Source organism: Scomber japonicus, chromosome 10, assembly GCF_027409825.1.
Source record: "Scomber japonicus isolate fScoJap1 chromosome 10, fScoJap1.pri, whole genome shotgun sequence".
Taxonomy (NCBI): Eukaryota; Metazoa; Chordata; class Actinopteri; order Scombriformes; family Scombridae; genus Scomber; species Scomber japonicus.
In genome coordinates, this window is record NC_070587.1 from 22,023,191 (window position 1) to 22,038,396 (window position 15,206).

General features: G+C 41.3%; 1 protein-coding gene across 1 annotated transcript in view; it reads left to right on the forward strand.

The window, feature by feature from the left end:
- The first annotated feature begins 1,216 nt into the window (after positions 1–1,216).
- Positions 1,217–15,206, forward strand: part of zfpm2a (zinc finger protein, FOG family member 2a) — an 86,932-nt gene continuing 72,942 nt past the window's right edge. Inside the window, exons 1-3 of the mRNA XM_053327633.1 lie at positions 1,217–1,223; positions 1,756–1,914; positions 9,084–9,185. Coding sequence (XP_053183608.1) covers positions 1,217–1,223; positions 1,756–1,914; positions 9,084–9,185 — 268 coding nt within the window. The remainder of the gene's footprint in view (positions 1,224–1,755; positions 1,915–9,083; positions 9,186–15,206) is intronic.

A 15,206-nucleotide genomic window follows, 5' to 3' on the forward strand; every position in this document is an offset into this window, starting at 1 on the left:
CACTGTAGGTCTATTTTCTATGGTGCTTCAGTGTTGCTGTATTTGCCGGCAACAGAGGAGGAATCATTTAGTTGTACACACAGTTCTTATTCAGCTGTGTAATGGAATGTGTACAGAGTGTGTATATAGAAATGTATTTTCCCGCTTTCTTTCACACTGTCTTCAATTGCCTTGGCAGGAGCTTTTAACGCCAGTCATACAATCTCCCCTTGATACTGCGATATATATCTCTCAGTATCATCTTAAGCGATGGTAGACTCTTCGAGTCACTTCACGCCTCGCTTCACTCCTCAGCGAATCAGCAGAAGGCATCAGATAAGATCATAAAACTGTATCCTAATTTAAAAGCAGCACTCTGCCTCCGCAGTGTCTATTAGAGATCTGTGTGCTAATTCTTTTCATGTCCGGGGCTCCTGCAGATGTAGGCCTCTACAAAGGAGTAATTTATAAGACTAATGAAAAGAGCAAGCAGTTTGTGGACATCAGGGGGGTCTTTTATGAGGCTCGGTGCGGGAAGAAAGAGAAACAGGAGAGGCACACCAGCCCCACTTTCTGAACTGAAATTATTGCTTTATTAAAGCTGAGGGGCTCACTCCCGCTACAATAGAACAAACACATTGAAAGGTGTCGAGAGGATATCAGTGTACTCTGTTTGAGCTCCAGGATGATGCACAAGAGGCTGCAACATAGCTCATGTGTGACAGGCAGAAACGGAGACAGCACCCACATCTAGCAGGCGGTGATGACAGCACTTTTGATATGATTATTCACTCTCAGTTTAAACTCCAGAAGGAGGCTTTTTTTATGGTGAAAATGACACAGATTTCTTGCCTGGACTGTATTATTTCATATACAAACTAACCCTAAATTTGAAGTGTTCCATCACTTCTTTGCTATGGTAATTCATGTGCAGACATTGGAGACATGTTTTGGCGTGAAGGAGAGGTGTGCAAGATGCACATTATCTTAATAACATTCAAATGCCGGGTGAGATGTTTTTCAGAGCTAATACAATTCAGGTAGCAGTACAGTAATTCCATCAACGCCCTTGATTGAAGCAAAATGGTAATATGCAAATACCAAAAGAGATGTACAGCTACAAGCAAAACTCTGAAATCATTTAGATTTAAAGAAATAATATTGCACAGAGGGGGGAAAAATTAATCACACGGAAAAGTGTCTCCTTTAAGATTGCACTGGTGTATTACCCGGAGGCATGGAATGTAAATGGAAAATCAACATTGTACCCTGTGATAAGGCTAACAAATTAATAAAAGTATTTTCTTTCCTCCTCCCATGCGAATGCCTGTATGAAAAGTCTGGAAAGGAACTTTTTTTTCCCCCCTCCGTCTGTGTGAGGTTTTGCTTTGCAGGTAACGGGATTAACATCAACGCTCACCTTGGCTGCATATCAGCTTGTTTTTCAGAAAACACACAGTCTCACAGGTCCTTTTCAACCGCTACAATGGAAAGACCTTTGTGAAATATGATGGTAAAATAATATTCTTTATTGACATGGCCTAATTTTTGACTATAGTGAATATCTGAAGACGGAGTGTACAGACAGTACAGGGCTGTGCTGCATGTTTAATTGCATCTGCGCTTGTAGTATTTCAACAAAAGAAACAAAGAGAAGCAGAAGTTTTTGTGTTTTTTTTGTCTTAGAAGCCTGAAGGGTGTGATGAAACTCCTGAACATCTCCCTTGTGTGTCTGTATGTGTGTGTGTGTCTGCGTGTGTGTGCGTGTTCCCTCAGGTCCTCTGGAGGATGGCCTGGAGGAAGAAGAGGAGGAGTGTGTCTCCGAGGAGAACGAGCTCCTGGCCAAAGACGAGTTCTCGGTGGAAGAGAACTTCTCTACCGAGTTTGAGACTGAGAACATGAGCTGCGAGGACATGGAGTACTTCTGCAACAAAGGTGAGGCGCTCGTTTACTTATTTTCAACCCAAACTCCGAAAAGCAACTCTCCACAAGCGGCGTGCGGTGCTCTCTTTTTAAATTCCTAACACCAGACAATATGCTAAGCCAACCCTTGTGCCAGGCATCAAAAAATAAGTTAAACTCCTGCCAATGGCGTCTAATAAAATTCCTCAACATGTTCAAATCAAACCTGGCAGAACTTGTATCCGTATGAGAATTTCTCCCGCATCATTGCCTAGAGTTGAAACTATCCATTTTGATATTTGATCCCTGCTATCCACCCAAGAGCAGTGGTTTGATCTGAGAGAGAGATGGCATCGGCAACACTGGCTCTCCCTCTGTGATAGTGCTGTGAAGGTGTGCTACGGTACACCAATGCACTGGAGAGCGTGGCACTTTCCCTTTGAGCCGGCGCTAAAGCTCTGTGAACACTCAGCAGCACCTGCTACTGCTCGGAGGTCCAGCACTATAAAGCGCCTAGCATCGCCAAATGCGCCCAAGTCCTCTTTGAACTCCAATTCAATTAGATTGCTTCTTTGTGTGTTTGTTTCATTTCGGTCACACCTTGCCATCACAGGAGCTAATTTGTGGTCTGCTCCAGGTTACAGTGTGAAGATGACAGACTTGTCCCGCCTCCTCCTCTTCCCCCCTCCAAATCCCTCCACCCCACCACCACCTCTTCTTACCCCCCGGTCCCATGGCTTCGCTACCCCAGGTGTCCCCACTCTTACTGGCGCACGAATGCCATAAATTTGACTTTTTAATGAAGAACCAATGCTTTGAATGCATGCCTCTTCTTTCTCCTTTCAAAGGGAAAATTGTTTAGAATTATTTCTTCACACTTCTAAACTGATGTGCCTCGTGGGATTACATTATTGAAGAAAAATGAATCTTTCATGTTGCAGGTAGGCTATGCCCCAGTAATCGTATCAATAATGTCTTCCTTTTGTTCTCCGGGAAAATTTGAACGGCACAATTGTTTGGAAATTGCAATTACCAGCAACGCCTCGTTTGCTTTAGCCTTTGTCTCCGTGTCCCTACTCAAACTTCAAAGTAGAATGTATGGTCTTGCAATAGCCCAGTAGCTATGAAATAGATGGTGCAGTACGTATTGGTGGTTGCGGCAAGTCAAAAAAAAAAAAAAAGAAAAGAAGAAAGTACAACTTCTTAAAATCTTCAAAGAAGCTCGTCAAAGCCATTTGATATTCTTATTGTTTTGGATAAAACCATGTGAGGAACTGGGCCTCAAATCTACTTTCTCATGTTTATGAATAAAGTCAACACTAAATAGCAATCCAAAATGTCAAATGCTACTTTTCGGGCACACTGGTAATCTGTTCCTTGTCATACACTAACCCTTCTAGTCCGATTTTTTTGTATTACTTTGCTATCTAAGCTTACAGTAGCTAAGTCTCCTATTGCCTTCTAAGACCCGAATGATGTACTATCCAAAGCAAGTTGTGTGCCATCATCATCAGGTGTAGCCATTTTCTCCATGATCCCTTCCTCAATTAGATCTGTTTAAAACTAATGTCAGTGTGGCTTAAATTTACCCCACTTATGTGAAACTGCCGTGAATTAAACAGGACGCAATCCTGGCGGCATTAAATGGTTTAAGTGTGTTATTCCTCGACTATAGGAGGAAAAAGAGAGCCCCCTTGATTAACTAAACCCTCTCAAATGTGATGGCGTGCTGTAATTAGCCCTGTGCGGACTTGAACGTGGGTTTTAAAGCAGCCACTCATCCCATGGCCTTTATCTTCTGCTGCTTCCCGGAGAATAAGGTCTCCCGTGTAAGGTTCCTCCACTGAGCAGTGACTCTCTGGTCTTAGCTTAGCCTTGTATCTGTGTAGTCACTCTCTGAAATGGGCTTGTCAGGGGGACCTAAAACCTCCATTAAAAGTTTCAGTCTATAATAGGTATTAAAAAGCTGTAGGAACACAAAGAGGAGTACCAATTTTCATTAACATATGAAGCACTTATTAACTTTGATCAGAGTGCGGTGAAGTAGCAAAGCCGCTTAAAGGCGCAAAGGTCAAGAAGTTGAATGCCACCAAAGACTCAGCCATTTGCCTTACCCTTGCAGAAAAGGGACTCCCCTGATAAGTGCATGGAGCACCTTGACGTCCCATCTTGGTATGAGGCTTGGAAACCTCTATATTAGGTGATGGTTCATAACCTCAATAACCGTAACCTTTATAACCTGTTTAGTTAATGGTGGCATGACTGTCACCAGTTTTTGTTGCCTCTCACAGATGTAGTTTGTTCGATGCTGGCGGCATCACATACAGAAGCCTGTTAGCTTTCAGCTGGTAATTCAAATGACAATAGTGAAAACTGTGAGTGTAATACATGGTTCAGACAAACACAAGTTTTAATATCTCAATATGTGTTCCTCACAACGTGTTTTTGAACCCTTTTGGCTTGTGATCCTTTAAACAAAGCATTATCCATTTGCCTGTCACCATTTTGTGACCTCTTCAACAACAACTACAATTTTTTTTTTTTTAGTTGATTCATCTTTAGACTTCTGAAGAGGTTAAAAAAGACATTCTCCAGTAATTCATGATGAAATACAGCAAAATGTAGAAGAACACATACAAATACAGTCAGTTTTGTGAAGCAGAGATTCATGTTGTGTCCCTTGGTAGCCTCCTGACCCCCATGGTTGTAAATACTGATGTACAGTATATTATCAATCATACAGCAAATGATGCAGACTCTTCAGAGAGTATATCAGTTGCAGCTCTACCTCTCATCTGCCCTGTAATGTATGAAATGTACCTTGTCGGAGCCACTCCACATAACGATCCTGAAACAATATACTTGGGTGTGAAATGAAGCAGTTTGGTAGAATAGTGGAGCCCTGGAGAGAATGAACACTGTTTTAATAAACATGGAGTTAGAGGGGGTCTGCCTACCTATCAAGAGCTCTGTGTGAAAAAAAGGCATATATCTAAAGAAATAACCTTGGCTTTCCCTTGCGATTAAAACAGAATCTTAACCTCAAACAACTTCTTGTGCTCGGTCAATTTCACATTTATGGAGCTCTGCCTGTGAAGAGCCCACAGACGAACAAGTGAGTCCACAGCAAAGATTTATACTCTATTGACACACCTGGTGCTATAATTGTAAGAAAGATACCTTTTTTATATACACTGAGTGGCATCTTTCTTTACTGAAATTGTGAAATTTCACCTTGCTGTTATACTCCCTCTTTTATTGTTGGCTATCTGTGAAGTTCAGCACAGGGTGTTGCCACAAGCTGTTCCCTTTGTGCGTTCCAAGTGTTGTCTGATGACAAATGACTTCCTTAGTTAGCTCTGACAGTAAATTTACATGTCATTTCATGTGTCTCATTTCCTAGAAGTATAACACCTTCTTAAGAAGTGATATTTCCAGCTCAAAACATTTGATTCTGATGCTGTTGACGATGTTAATGTGTCAGGATGCATCAAGCACAACTAAATGTGAACATTTGTACTCTTCTGCACCGTTCTCCTCAAATTATAAAGTAGGCAGAAACATTTTATCACAGTGGAAGTGTAGAGTGAGTGAACGCTCATATAGGACTTCACATAGCAAATAACAAACCCACCTTGACCCTTCAGCTTACCTTTCAATGCGAGCAGTGAGAGACATACAGTAACAAAACAGAAAGTGGCAGAATTAATTATGCTACTCTTTGTGTAACACAGAAGTAATCAGAATCTTCAGTAACAGAGGAGGAAGATCTCCTTGGCTCTTTAGCCACAGCTGCCAGTGCCCAGAATGGTAAATGTGGAATTTTAATGCACAGTTGATGCTGGAGAATATGGAGAAATGCTAATTTGTGGTGCGATAAGATGAATCGAGTCATCCCTTTAGCCCCATTTGACTCAGTGGAGGAAATTAATCATTAATGTTTGTTAAGTATGACAATCTAACTGGGCCAGATCTACATGCTCAGAGACTGAGGCAGAGTGAGATAAAGACCCAGGCAGCAGACAGGGAGGAAAACTGCCAGATTCTGTAATGATGGGAATTTATTGGCATTTAAAGAGACAGTGGCAAGGCATTTCACTAATAGCCTCCCTCCATTGGAGTGCTCTGCCTGCCACAAATTGCATGCAATTCAAACCTATTTTTCCGATAGCAGACAAGTCTTACAGCTATGCTTGACTTTGGTGAAAAAGGTTGCTTCCTGGATTTGACTTTATCTGTCGCAGCATAATCTGCATCAACAACCAAATATGCAATATCAACTGACTAGCACCACCACTGCTGGGGGGATGGCGGGTATCCCCTCCCCTAATATTACATTCTGAGAATCATTGCAAAGCTCCAATACTAGCAAGATTGTGATGGGTTTAGAGAAGTGGCAGTGGGTTAAAGTAGTCGAGGCTAGAATTCAGTAACATATAGAATTGTGCAATCTTATACCAAGACTTAAAATTACTTATACTCCATTTTGCAGAAATTGCGACCTGTCTCTAGACTCAGTGGTCAGGATTAGAGTGCTCTGAGCTCCTTAAAGTCACGCACGAGAGATTGACATTTTCAAGGGCTTCCTTGGCAGAGACAATGCTAAAAGGGAGAGAAAAAGCCAATATGACTTTGTTGCTACCTTGCTCGAGGAATTGTTTGTGTAAATCGCCTATAAGCTTATTGACCTGAATGTGTGGCACGCTGCGTGTGACTGCGATTTGGCTAGAGAGCTGTCCTTTGATAAAGCAGCGATAGGGCTGATTTTAACAGCTCACTGGCTCCTCTTGCATGCCCGCCAACCCTGCACCCAGCAGGCCGCTTCGCTCCCCATCCCTCCCCGTCCCTTCTGTTCTGTTCAGCTTTCTCTCACTCAACCTTAAGTATCTCCATTTGATTGCTCAGGGAAAGGAACCTAAGCCAGATGTAAATTATGATCTAGGCGATAATGTAGAGGATGATCATTGACAATCTGTCTCTCTTGATAAGACTGCAGAGGGTTTCGGTTCAAATGATGAAACAAGGCAGGAGTCTCTATTACTTATAGTAGACCTCTGTGAATGAAATGGAGCACCTCAATCAATCCATTTCTATATCAGAAAGGTCAAAATTTCTGTAATTTAAAACCATTAAAAAAACGGCTCTCAGTATTCCTCTGTATTATCAAACTACTGTAAGAAAAGGAGTGCTGCTACAACACTTCTTCTCTCTGCTGTGCTTTTTCCTACTGACATTTGTGCAGGAAACTTCATCAAAGCCCTGTGACATTGTTCCCTGTGAGGTTGCTTGGGCGATTGTGTTTAAAATGCATTGCAAACTGTGTTAGATAGAAGGCAGAAAATCCTTAATCACTGCTTAATTAAGGAATCATCTTGTAGCTTCATTTCCCGGGCTGTAATTAAACACTTCCAATACGTTTCGTTACAGGGCTTAACATGTTCGCCTGAGATCAAGGTAGTGCCTTTAATGTTATCTCGCCAGCTTTTTTTAAACTCCGCTCCATTGGAAGGAACTGTTGATATACGCCTTTGTTATCCTCGTCATAATACGAGCCTGGTATGCTAAAGAGGTTCTCCAGGCCCAACAATAAATAGTGGGGGAATTTAGTTGAGTGGGCTCCCTGATAATATACTGGGAGAGGGAAGGAGTGAGGGCGGGGAGGGGGGCGGGGAGGCGGGGGGGGAGAAATCGCCAGCCCAAGCAGACACTTGCATAAGCAAAACTGGGTCATTATGACCTCATGTACTGTAAGTAGGACATTTCTGCAGACTTCCCTTCAGTATCACTTTTTTCTTCGCATACATCTCCTCTTTTAGTGCGAGGCAGAAAGCTGACATCCTTTTGGCAATGTTTGCTACCTTCTTTGAAGTGAGCCATGTCAAAAAAAGCTAAACAAGCATGGTGTGTGTGCTTGATCTGGAGATTAACCTTACTGAGGACGGACGGCACTGGAGTGAAGTAGTGTGTGTCCCGTGGCAGTTGTCACTGGAAGTGTGATAACTAACACTCTTAAATGCTTTTTGGAAGCTTGGGGGGGGCGAAATCAGATACAGCTGTGGTAAACAACCATATGGCAATGACATGTATATATGTTTGTCTTATCACATTTAGTGACAGGTTGGATTTTTTCATTTTGGGCTCTACTTGCCACATCTTAACAATATATTGTCGCTCACATCTTGATATATTCAAATTTAAATCTACACATCCATCCTTTTTTTCCTTGTTGAGTATGGAGTGTAGTAATCCATTGTAGTAATCCAGGCCTGTCCTTGACCGTTCACTATTGGGTTTAAAACATCAAAGGGATGGAAACGATATGGTGACAAAAGTGAGAGAAATGTTCTTCCATAAACTATCAACCACCACTACATGCCGCAGGCAGGTTTGCTCTTACTTGCCCGAGTTTGGAGAGACACTCTGCAACCACTGTGTCAGCCACATTGGATTTATATAGAACACCACACTAGGGGCACCTACTAAGCACTGATTTATGTGCCTATGAACTTTGAGTACAAACTGTGCTTACTGTAGGCACGCAAAAATAGTTTTTCTCTCCTATGTAAGTGTGTCTAAGAACGTTCAAAGAGCGCTCCCGTCAGTGTAACTACTGCGCACTCAGAGGTGGAGTCTGTTTAACAAGGTCTTTAAGCACTTACATCCTGGAGAGAGATACCCAAATATCCTTTAGCATGGTCTGTGTGAGCCCCGAGACTGTAAATCAGCCCTACATCCTATAACACACATTCTAGCTCGCTCCACAATAGATCAAACGGTAATAAATAGCCACCTCTCTCCCACACATTGCTTTCCTTCCTGTTCCATTGGGCTTCCTCCTGTTCCTGCAAGCACTCATGGGAACTCCTTTTACATAAAAGTGTGCAGCTGGACTTGGTGAGCTCACTCCAAATGTACATATACAGTACTATATAAACACAAAAACACGGTCGAACACAATGACAGTTTACATGAGAGCATGACTGCAGATTGTGAGACACACACATAGGAAAGAGTTATAAAACTAGGTTGTTTTTGCTGGGATGACATCCAAAGTCTATGAGACTCTGCCCTTTGGAAGAGCACTGCAGTCCATAATGCTGTGCTTAATTACATTAGATGTGTGAACATTAATTTGGGATTGACTGCTGCTCAGTTTGTGCGTTCTGTTCTTTAAAGGACTCAATTTTTTTTCTACCTTGCAGGAGAGGAAGATGGCAACCGAGAAGCAGGAGAGTCGGAGGTGGATGGGCAGGCCGAAAAGAACAGGCACGCTGCAGTGGGGCCAGACGAGTGGGATGGTCCAAGTAAGCAAAGCCTTCACATATCTTTCCTAGAGAGCCTCTGAGGGCCATCTGACCAAGTTACTGCCACTAAACTGCAACGCAAGCTATAATATGTAAACTACAGTTTGATGGAAGGTATTGATTTGGCCAATGTATAAATGAGCATATGACGGATATTAGTAGATACTTTAGCATCTAAATTAAGACAGCATCATGTCTAGTATGGAAACTTTAGATGGATAAATGATTTAGAAATCTGTATTCAATAGGACACACTTTAGCTCAACCTGCCATTCAGTTAACAGTACATTAAATTATCAACAATTACTTGCTCAAAAAGCAGCTTTATCATGTCTCTTTATAAAAATCCCAATAATGCAATGCAGATGTAGCATTTTTCAAGAGTTTACAACACATTCTCTATCTTGTTTTGCCCTTTTACTAAAAGTAACTTCATCAAAGTGATGGATAATACATTGAACAAGATAGTTGCACAGCAATTACTGCTCAGCAATAGTCTACACCCACACTGCTGAACACACAAAATATGATTCCTTTTAATGCATGAAATGACCTCAAGAATTTATTGCAGGTACATGCGTTTGTAAAAAAGAAAAAAGAAAAGAGAGAGAGAGAGAGAGAGAGAGGGAGAAAAAAGTGGATTTGGGCAAGTTGTGCTTGCTAGCTCGAAGCCCCCCGGGGTGTGTATTTTATACTGACAGTGAATCAGTGTTATCGCACCTATCAGATAATGCATTTATCATTAAATTTCACATTTGCATTTAAATCTGGGGAAGGAAATGAGCATTGCTGGCTAAAGATAAGAGCGCTGGGACGACAGTAATAAACCATCACTGTGATCAGTCAGGAGACAGGGCTGAGGGGGTCAGCTCAGAACTATGGGGGCCATGACAAAAAGAAGGCATCACATGCGGGAAAAGGCCGTTTTTGGCGAGAAAATGCTGAGCTTAAAAATACTGCTTTGAAAAGGAGGGATGGATGTAGTATGACTAGATGTATGACTGACTGTAATTATGCTTCCCCCTCTACTTAGCCATCAGAATGAGAATTAGAGGCTCAGAAACACAGTGCTGGATTGGCAGAGGAGAGAGAGACAGAGAGAGAGGAGGGAGACTGGAGTTTTTATGTGTCTCTTGCATATAGTGAGGATAGTTGAACTGCAGAGGAGGTGATGTGAGACATGATGCCCATTTCATGTTTTACTAAACCACAGCCTGAGTGGTTCCGAGTTATCAAGTGACATTCGGTTTGAAGACTTCAACACAGTGTCCTAATCTCTGCTGTATTACATACTGAAAATGGCACTTAGCACATGGCTGCATCCAACTCAAAGAAACCTGCCTCTATATATGTATTGTACACACTCAGGCTTGCTCTTAGCTTCAAGGATTATCGAAGAAAAACAAATAAATCGTTTTTCATAATCACCACTGTACATTTCCCAACATCTCTATAATATTCCAACCAATTAATGATTGACTCACACTGAAGCGTTTGTACCCCTCCTCTGTTTTCTCAATGGGCAGCACAGAGTGGGCAGAAATTAATCTTGGCGCATAATAATGCCATTCACTCTCCCATCATGGCTGCCATGAAAGGTCATTTCCCTTTTTAATTTTTCCCATTGTGCTGGGAAAGTCAGATGGGCATGTTATAATTTGAATAAAGAGGGGAATCAGACAATCAGATAGGAACATTTGAAATGACATGACTTCCTGTTCACAGCGATTAAAAGCAAATTTATTTAGTTTGAGACTGTCTACCCTTTAATCTCTTTGTAAATGTTCAGATAGGTCAGCATTCAAAAGTTCTTTGTTATTCTTTGGCTTAAGTTTAAGCAGGTGTGATTATGATCACCAACAGATAATTTTTAATCACTGCGCGTGTGCATCTGAATAGGATGTGTAATGGCTGTTGCATAAAAAGAGAGTGAAGCCTTTTAATGAGGTGGGCTAACTCGGTACATGCCCACCTGCTTTGGTGAATCTATTGAAGCACCTCCATACCGTTTCCCTTTTGCTGAGTAACAACAAAAGCCTTTACAATCTACATCCTGTAATTGAACTTTTTTTTTTGTCCCTGCATTTCATCTCCACTTTAGTAACTCATGTCAAGTGCTGTCTGCGATTGGCCCCCTGTTCTCTGATTGTCTTTCTGTCTGGAGCAGCAGAGAACCATACAGAATGACTCGCTATTAATCTGATAGCTTGCTCTTCTCTGTTGGGTCTCTGATGTGGAACACCCAGCGAGTTCCCTTTCTCTCTCCCTCGTCTCTACAAGTATGTCCTTAAGCAAATCTGCGTGCTGATCTTCTGTCTCGTGTTCATTTCTCGTCACGGATGTTTTGCAATCAGCCGCTGATTTGGGCGATAGCGTGTCATGCTATTCTATTCATTTTCATGGACTAGTGGTGATAAGAATCTGACTCTGTCTCTCTCATTCTCTCCCACTTGCTCTCCTCTAGGCTAATTGGGAATGGTGTGTGTTAGCTAGCTAACTCTGCTAATGAACTTGTTCTCAGCCTTATCTAAATGCGTGCTCGTGTAAACCACCACCCCTTATGAAAGTCAGGCAAATCCAGGGTTCGTTAAGAGCGCTGTAATTGCGATCGCTGTCATTTCTGCTAAAAAGTGTCTAGCCTGTGAAATATCATTTGATTCAGTGTGTTATACATATAGTATGTTAATACTGTTATGAACTAGTGGACCACTGAATCAAGATTAAAGGCTGCTGACATTTAACAATAGCACATTTGCCGGTTTCCATTGTCCACCACAGACATGATGATTAATTTGGCTGATTACATATTAATTGATGAATACTACACATGCAGTTGTAAACCCTTTGACCTGAATTATTGTAATGCAGCACGCATACATACATTTACTCTGCATGTGATGTATTTGTTAGTAGCAGTAGTTGTTTGTTTAATAACTGTATCACAATGAATACAGAATACAAGACAATACAACTGTATAGTCATCTACTGGGAACTTCTTTTTTTTTTTTTTACCACATCTCTGCAGAGTAAAACATTATTATGAAGGGGCACACCACCCATTTTATACATCAAGTCTAACTTTTTGGCTTTAGCCAGAGTCAACACATTTTAATCAGAAAGCCTTTGTTACAAACTGAGAGCATTATGGGAAATCATAGACTCTTAGATATCTTAGACTTTGCTGTTTTAAAATGTACCTTTTTAGTTTTTTAATTAGTCCACTGTGAGTACCTCAACTTCATGAAAGTGTACTGTTGAATTGCTAGAATTCTCCTTAAACACATTTTTTCAGTCTGTGAGAAAAAGAAGACATATATATATATATATATATATATATATATATATATATATATATATATATATATATATATATATATATCACGAGTTGCTCTCCAGCAATGCATCAGTAAATATAAAAGGGACTTATGCTACTGTTAGATTGTAAGATATGTCTATATATATATATATATATATATCTAACTTCTAATTCTAAGCAGGTGCTCGCCTATATTTTTGCATCATATAAAGAAGTGACTAAATTTAGATGTAATATAATTCATCAAATACACCTAAGATAACTCACACAGCAAAAACAAAAGCGTTGTGATCACCTTGTCCACAAATCTCTCCTCTTGGCTGTCCCTGACGGCTGGCGTGTCCCAGCTTGCCCAGCTCCCGGTGCCAGCTGGGCACCGGCCAGGGCGAAGCAGGGGTCAGCCGAAAGGAGTGGCCATCTGAGAGTCTACCTGACAGTCGGACACAGACGGAGCACAAGCAAAGAGAACCTCCCCCCAAACGATATCCATTTTCATCCACCCCCTGTTCTTCCCCCCTTTCAAGACATCAAACATGCACACGCTGAAAATGCAGCTTCACTCAGATGTAAAAACTCTCGAGTCTCATTTTTGACTCCAGCCAACCCAGAAGGGTCGGTGGCCGATCAGTCTTCTTCCAGTCTTCCAAAAGAGAAAGAAAGAAAGAAAAAAAAAACAATAACCATTTCAGGTTTAATGCACATATGTCATGCTAGGAGAATTGGAAGACCAGATGGCCACGATACTGTGGCAGGTGCCTCAACAAATGTTTGCAGTTGCCCGTGCTGCTATTTATATCGTGGTGAAACACAGACACGCAAATATTTGCAAAAGGACAGTGGGCCCTTTTTGTTGTGAGTCAAAGTGATCACCAAAATAAACAGATGGGATTAAACCTTTTGGGCATCAGTCACCTGAACTTTGAAATTCCCTTAGTTCATGTAAAGAAACTTCTTATTCAGGTGTAAAATATGATGAAAAAGCTAAATAAAGGTAGAAATATGATCATTAAAGTGGTCTTTATCAGTAGATAGTTCAATTTAGTTTAACTGTAATCAATGGTGCATGAAGTATTGTTCATACTTTTGCATTTAAGCTGCATAATCTTTTGGACGTTTGGTTTTAACTGAACTGAAAGTGAAACGGAGTACAAATACTGTGAAAAACTTTGAAGTTGCTGGCATAGCAACAGTCCATTTGAGCACAGTTCAGTCAGGTTACTCTCAGTAAACAGGCATTTTCTAAGTCGGCACCCAAGTCCATTATAAAGTCAGGGTGTCGTCAAGGAAGGAGGGGTGAGCCGAAATGAGGGAGAGAGACAAACGGAGCACCCAGATGCAGATTAGGCTGCAGAAGATGAGGGTGTAAAAGGGATTTAATGGTAGGATGGATTAGAGAAATCCTTGTAACAATGTTAAATAATTATGGTTCCAGCCGAGATCAAAGCGCCATTGATTGAACCCCTCAAGCCTTCAGCACACGGAGTCTTGGAAAGCAAAGATTGGTAAACTAGTGCTCAGACCACTCCGGCTGCTCCAGTTAAATTGGATTGGAAATATTAGGATATAGATGAATCCTTCAGGAGGCTTTCGCAAAGCTTTTGTCACCGGAAATGTAGCTTGGGAACGGTATGAAAGGTTTGATAGTGTACTGTCTCGACAGAATCATAAGACGAGGGTGTCGCAGCTGTCTCCACTGATACCTAAGCGTTTTAAGTAGACTTATAGACACACTTGACTGTTATATCAGCAAACTGAAAACTTTCTGCGCAGGCTTTCATTCAAGGTTTTATTTTTTTTTTCCTCCCCCCCTCGTCTTGTAATCAAGAAATTTGGACGTGCATCATGGCAATTCTCTCTCAGAAAAGGATGGTTTTATCTCGCTCCTCCAGGGGTTTATTCAAAAGTCTTCTGACAAGTCTCACAAAACATGAATGACACTGAGATTGCTGATACTGATGATGAAAGTACATCATCAGCGTCTCTGTGAGTTCTGGGCCCTGAGCGATGTAAAATTAAATTGCAATCAAAGTACTATGTGTAAACATTGTCTGTCTTCTTCCAAATACATTTATTTCTTAAGAGATTGTTGATGAAGGCTTTATACTGTATGCATCACCTGTGTGCAGAGAAAACACCCTCCCCTCTTCCTACACAGCCACACACACACACACACACACACACACACAGACAGACATAGAGACTTGACTCAAACATACAGAATGGTACACATATGTTTTAACACATAGCTTCCCTTATTAGGCTATTGCATTGACTTCTATTCATTGTGGGCAGCCTAACCCAAACTCTAACCTTAACCTTAACCATAACCAATTCATGCCTGACCCTAATCTTATCCTCACCTCAGTTAACACCTACCACTAAGCTTAACCAGGACCTCAGAAATCATGTTTTGTCTCACTATGATTGAGCTTTGGTCCTCATAAGAACTACTGGTTCCAATAAGGTCGGTGTTTATACCGGAAAAGGTCCCAATGAGGTAACAAAAATACGCACACGCATACTGAGGTAACAAAAATATGCACACACAAACACACACACACACATATACAATTTCACAATGTGTGATTATAATGATGAAATATGCAACAAGAGATTAGACAAATCACTGTACTCCTGTGCTGCATCGCCTTGATGCAAATTTAGTCACTGATCCGCTATACTAAGAGGCTTTATGGAGGAACTT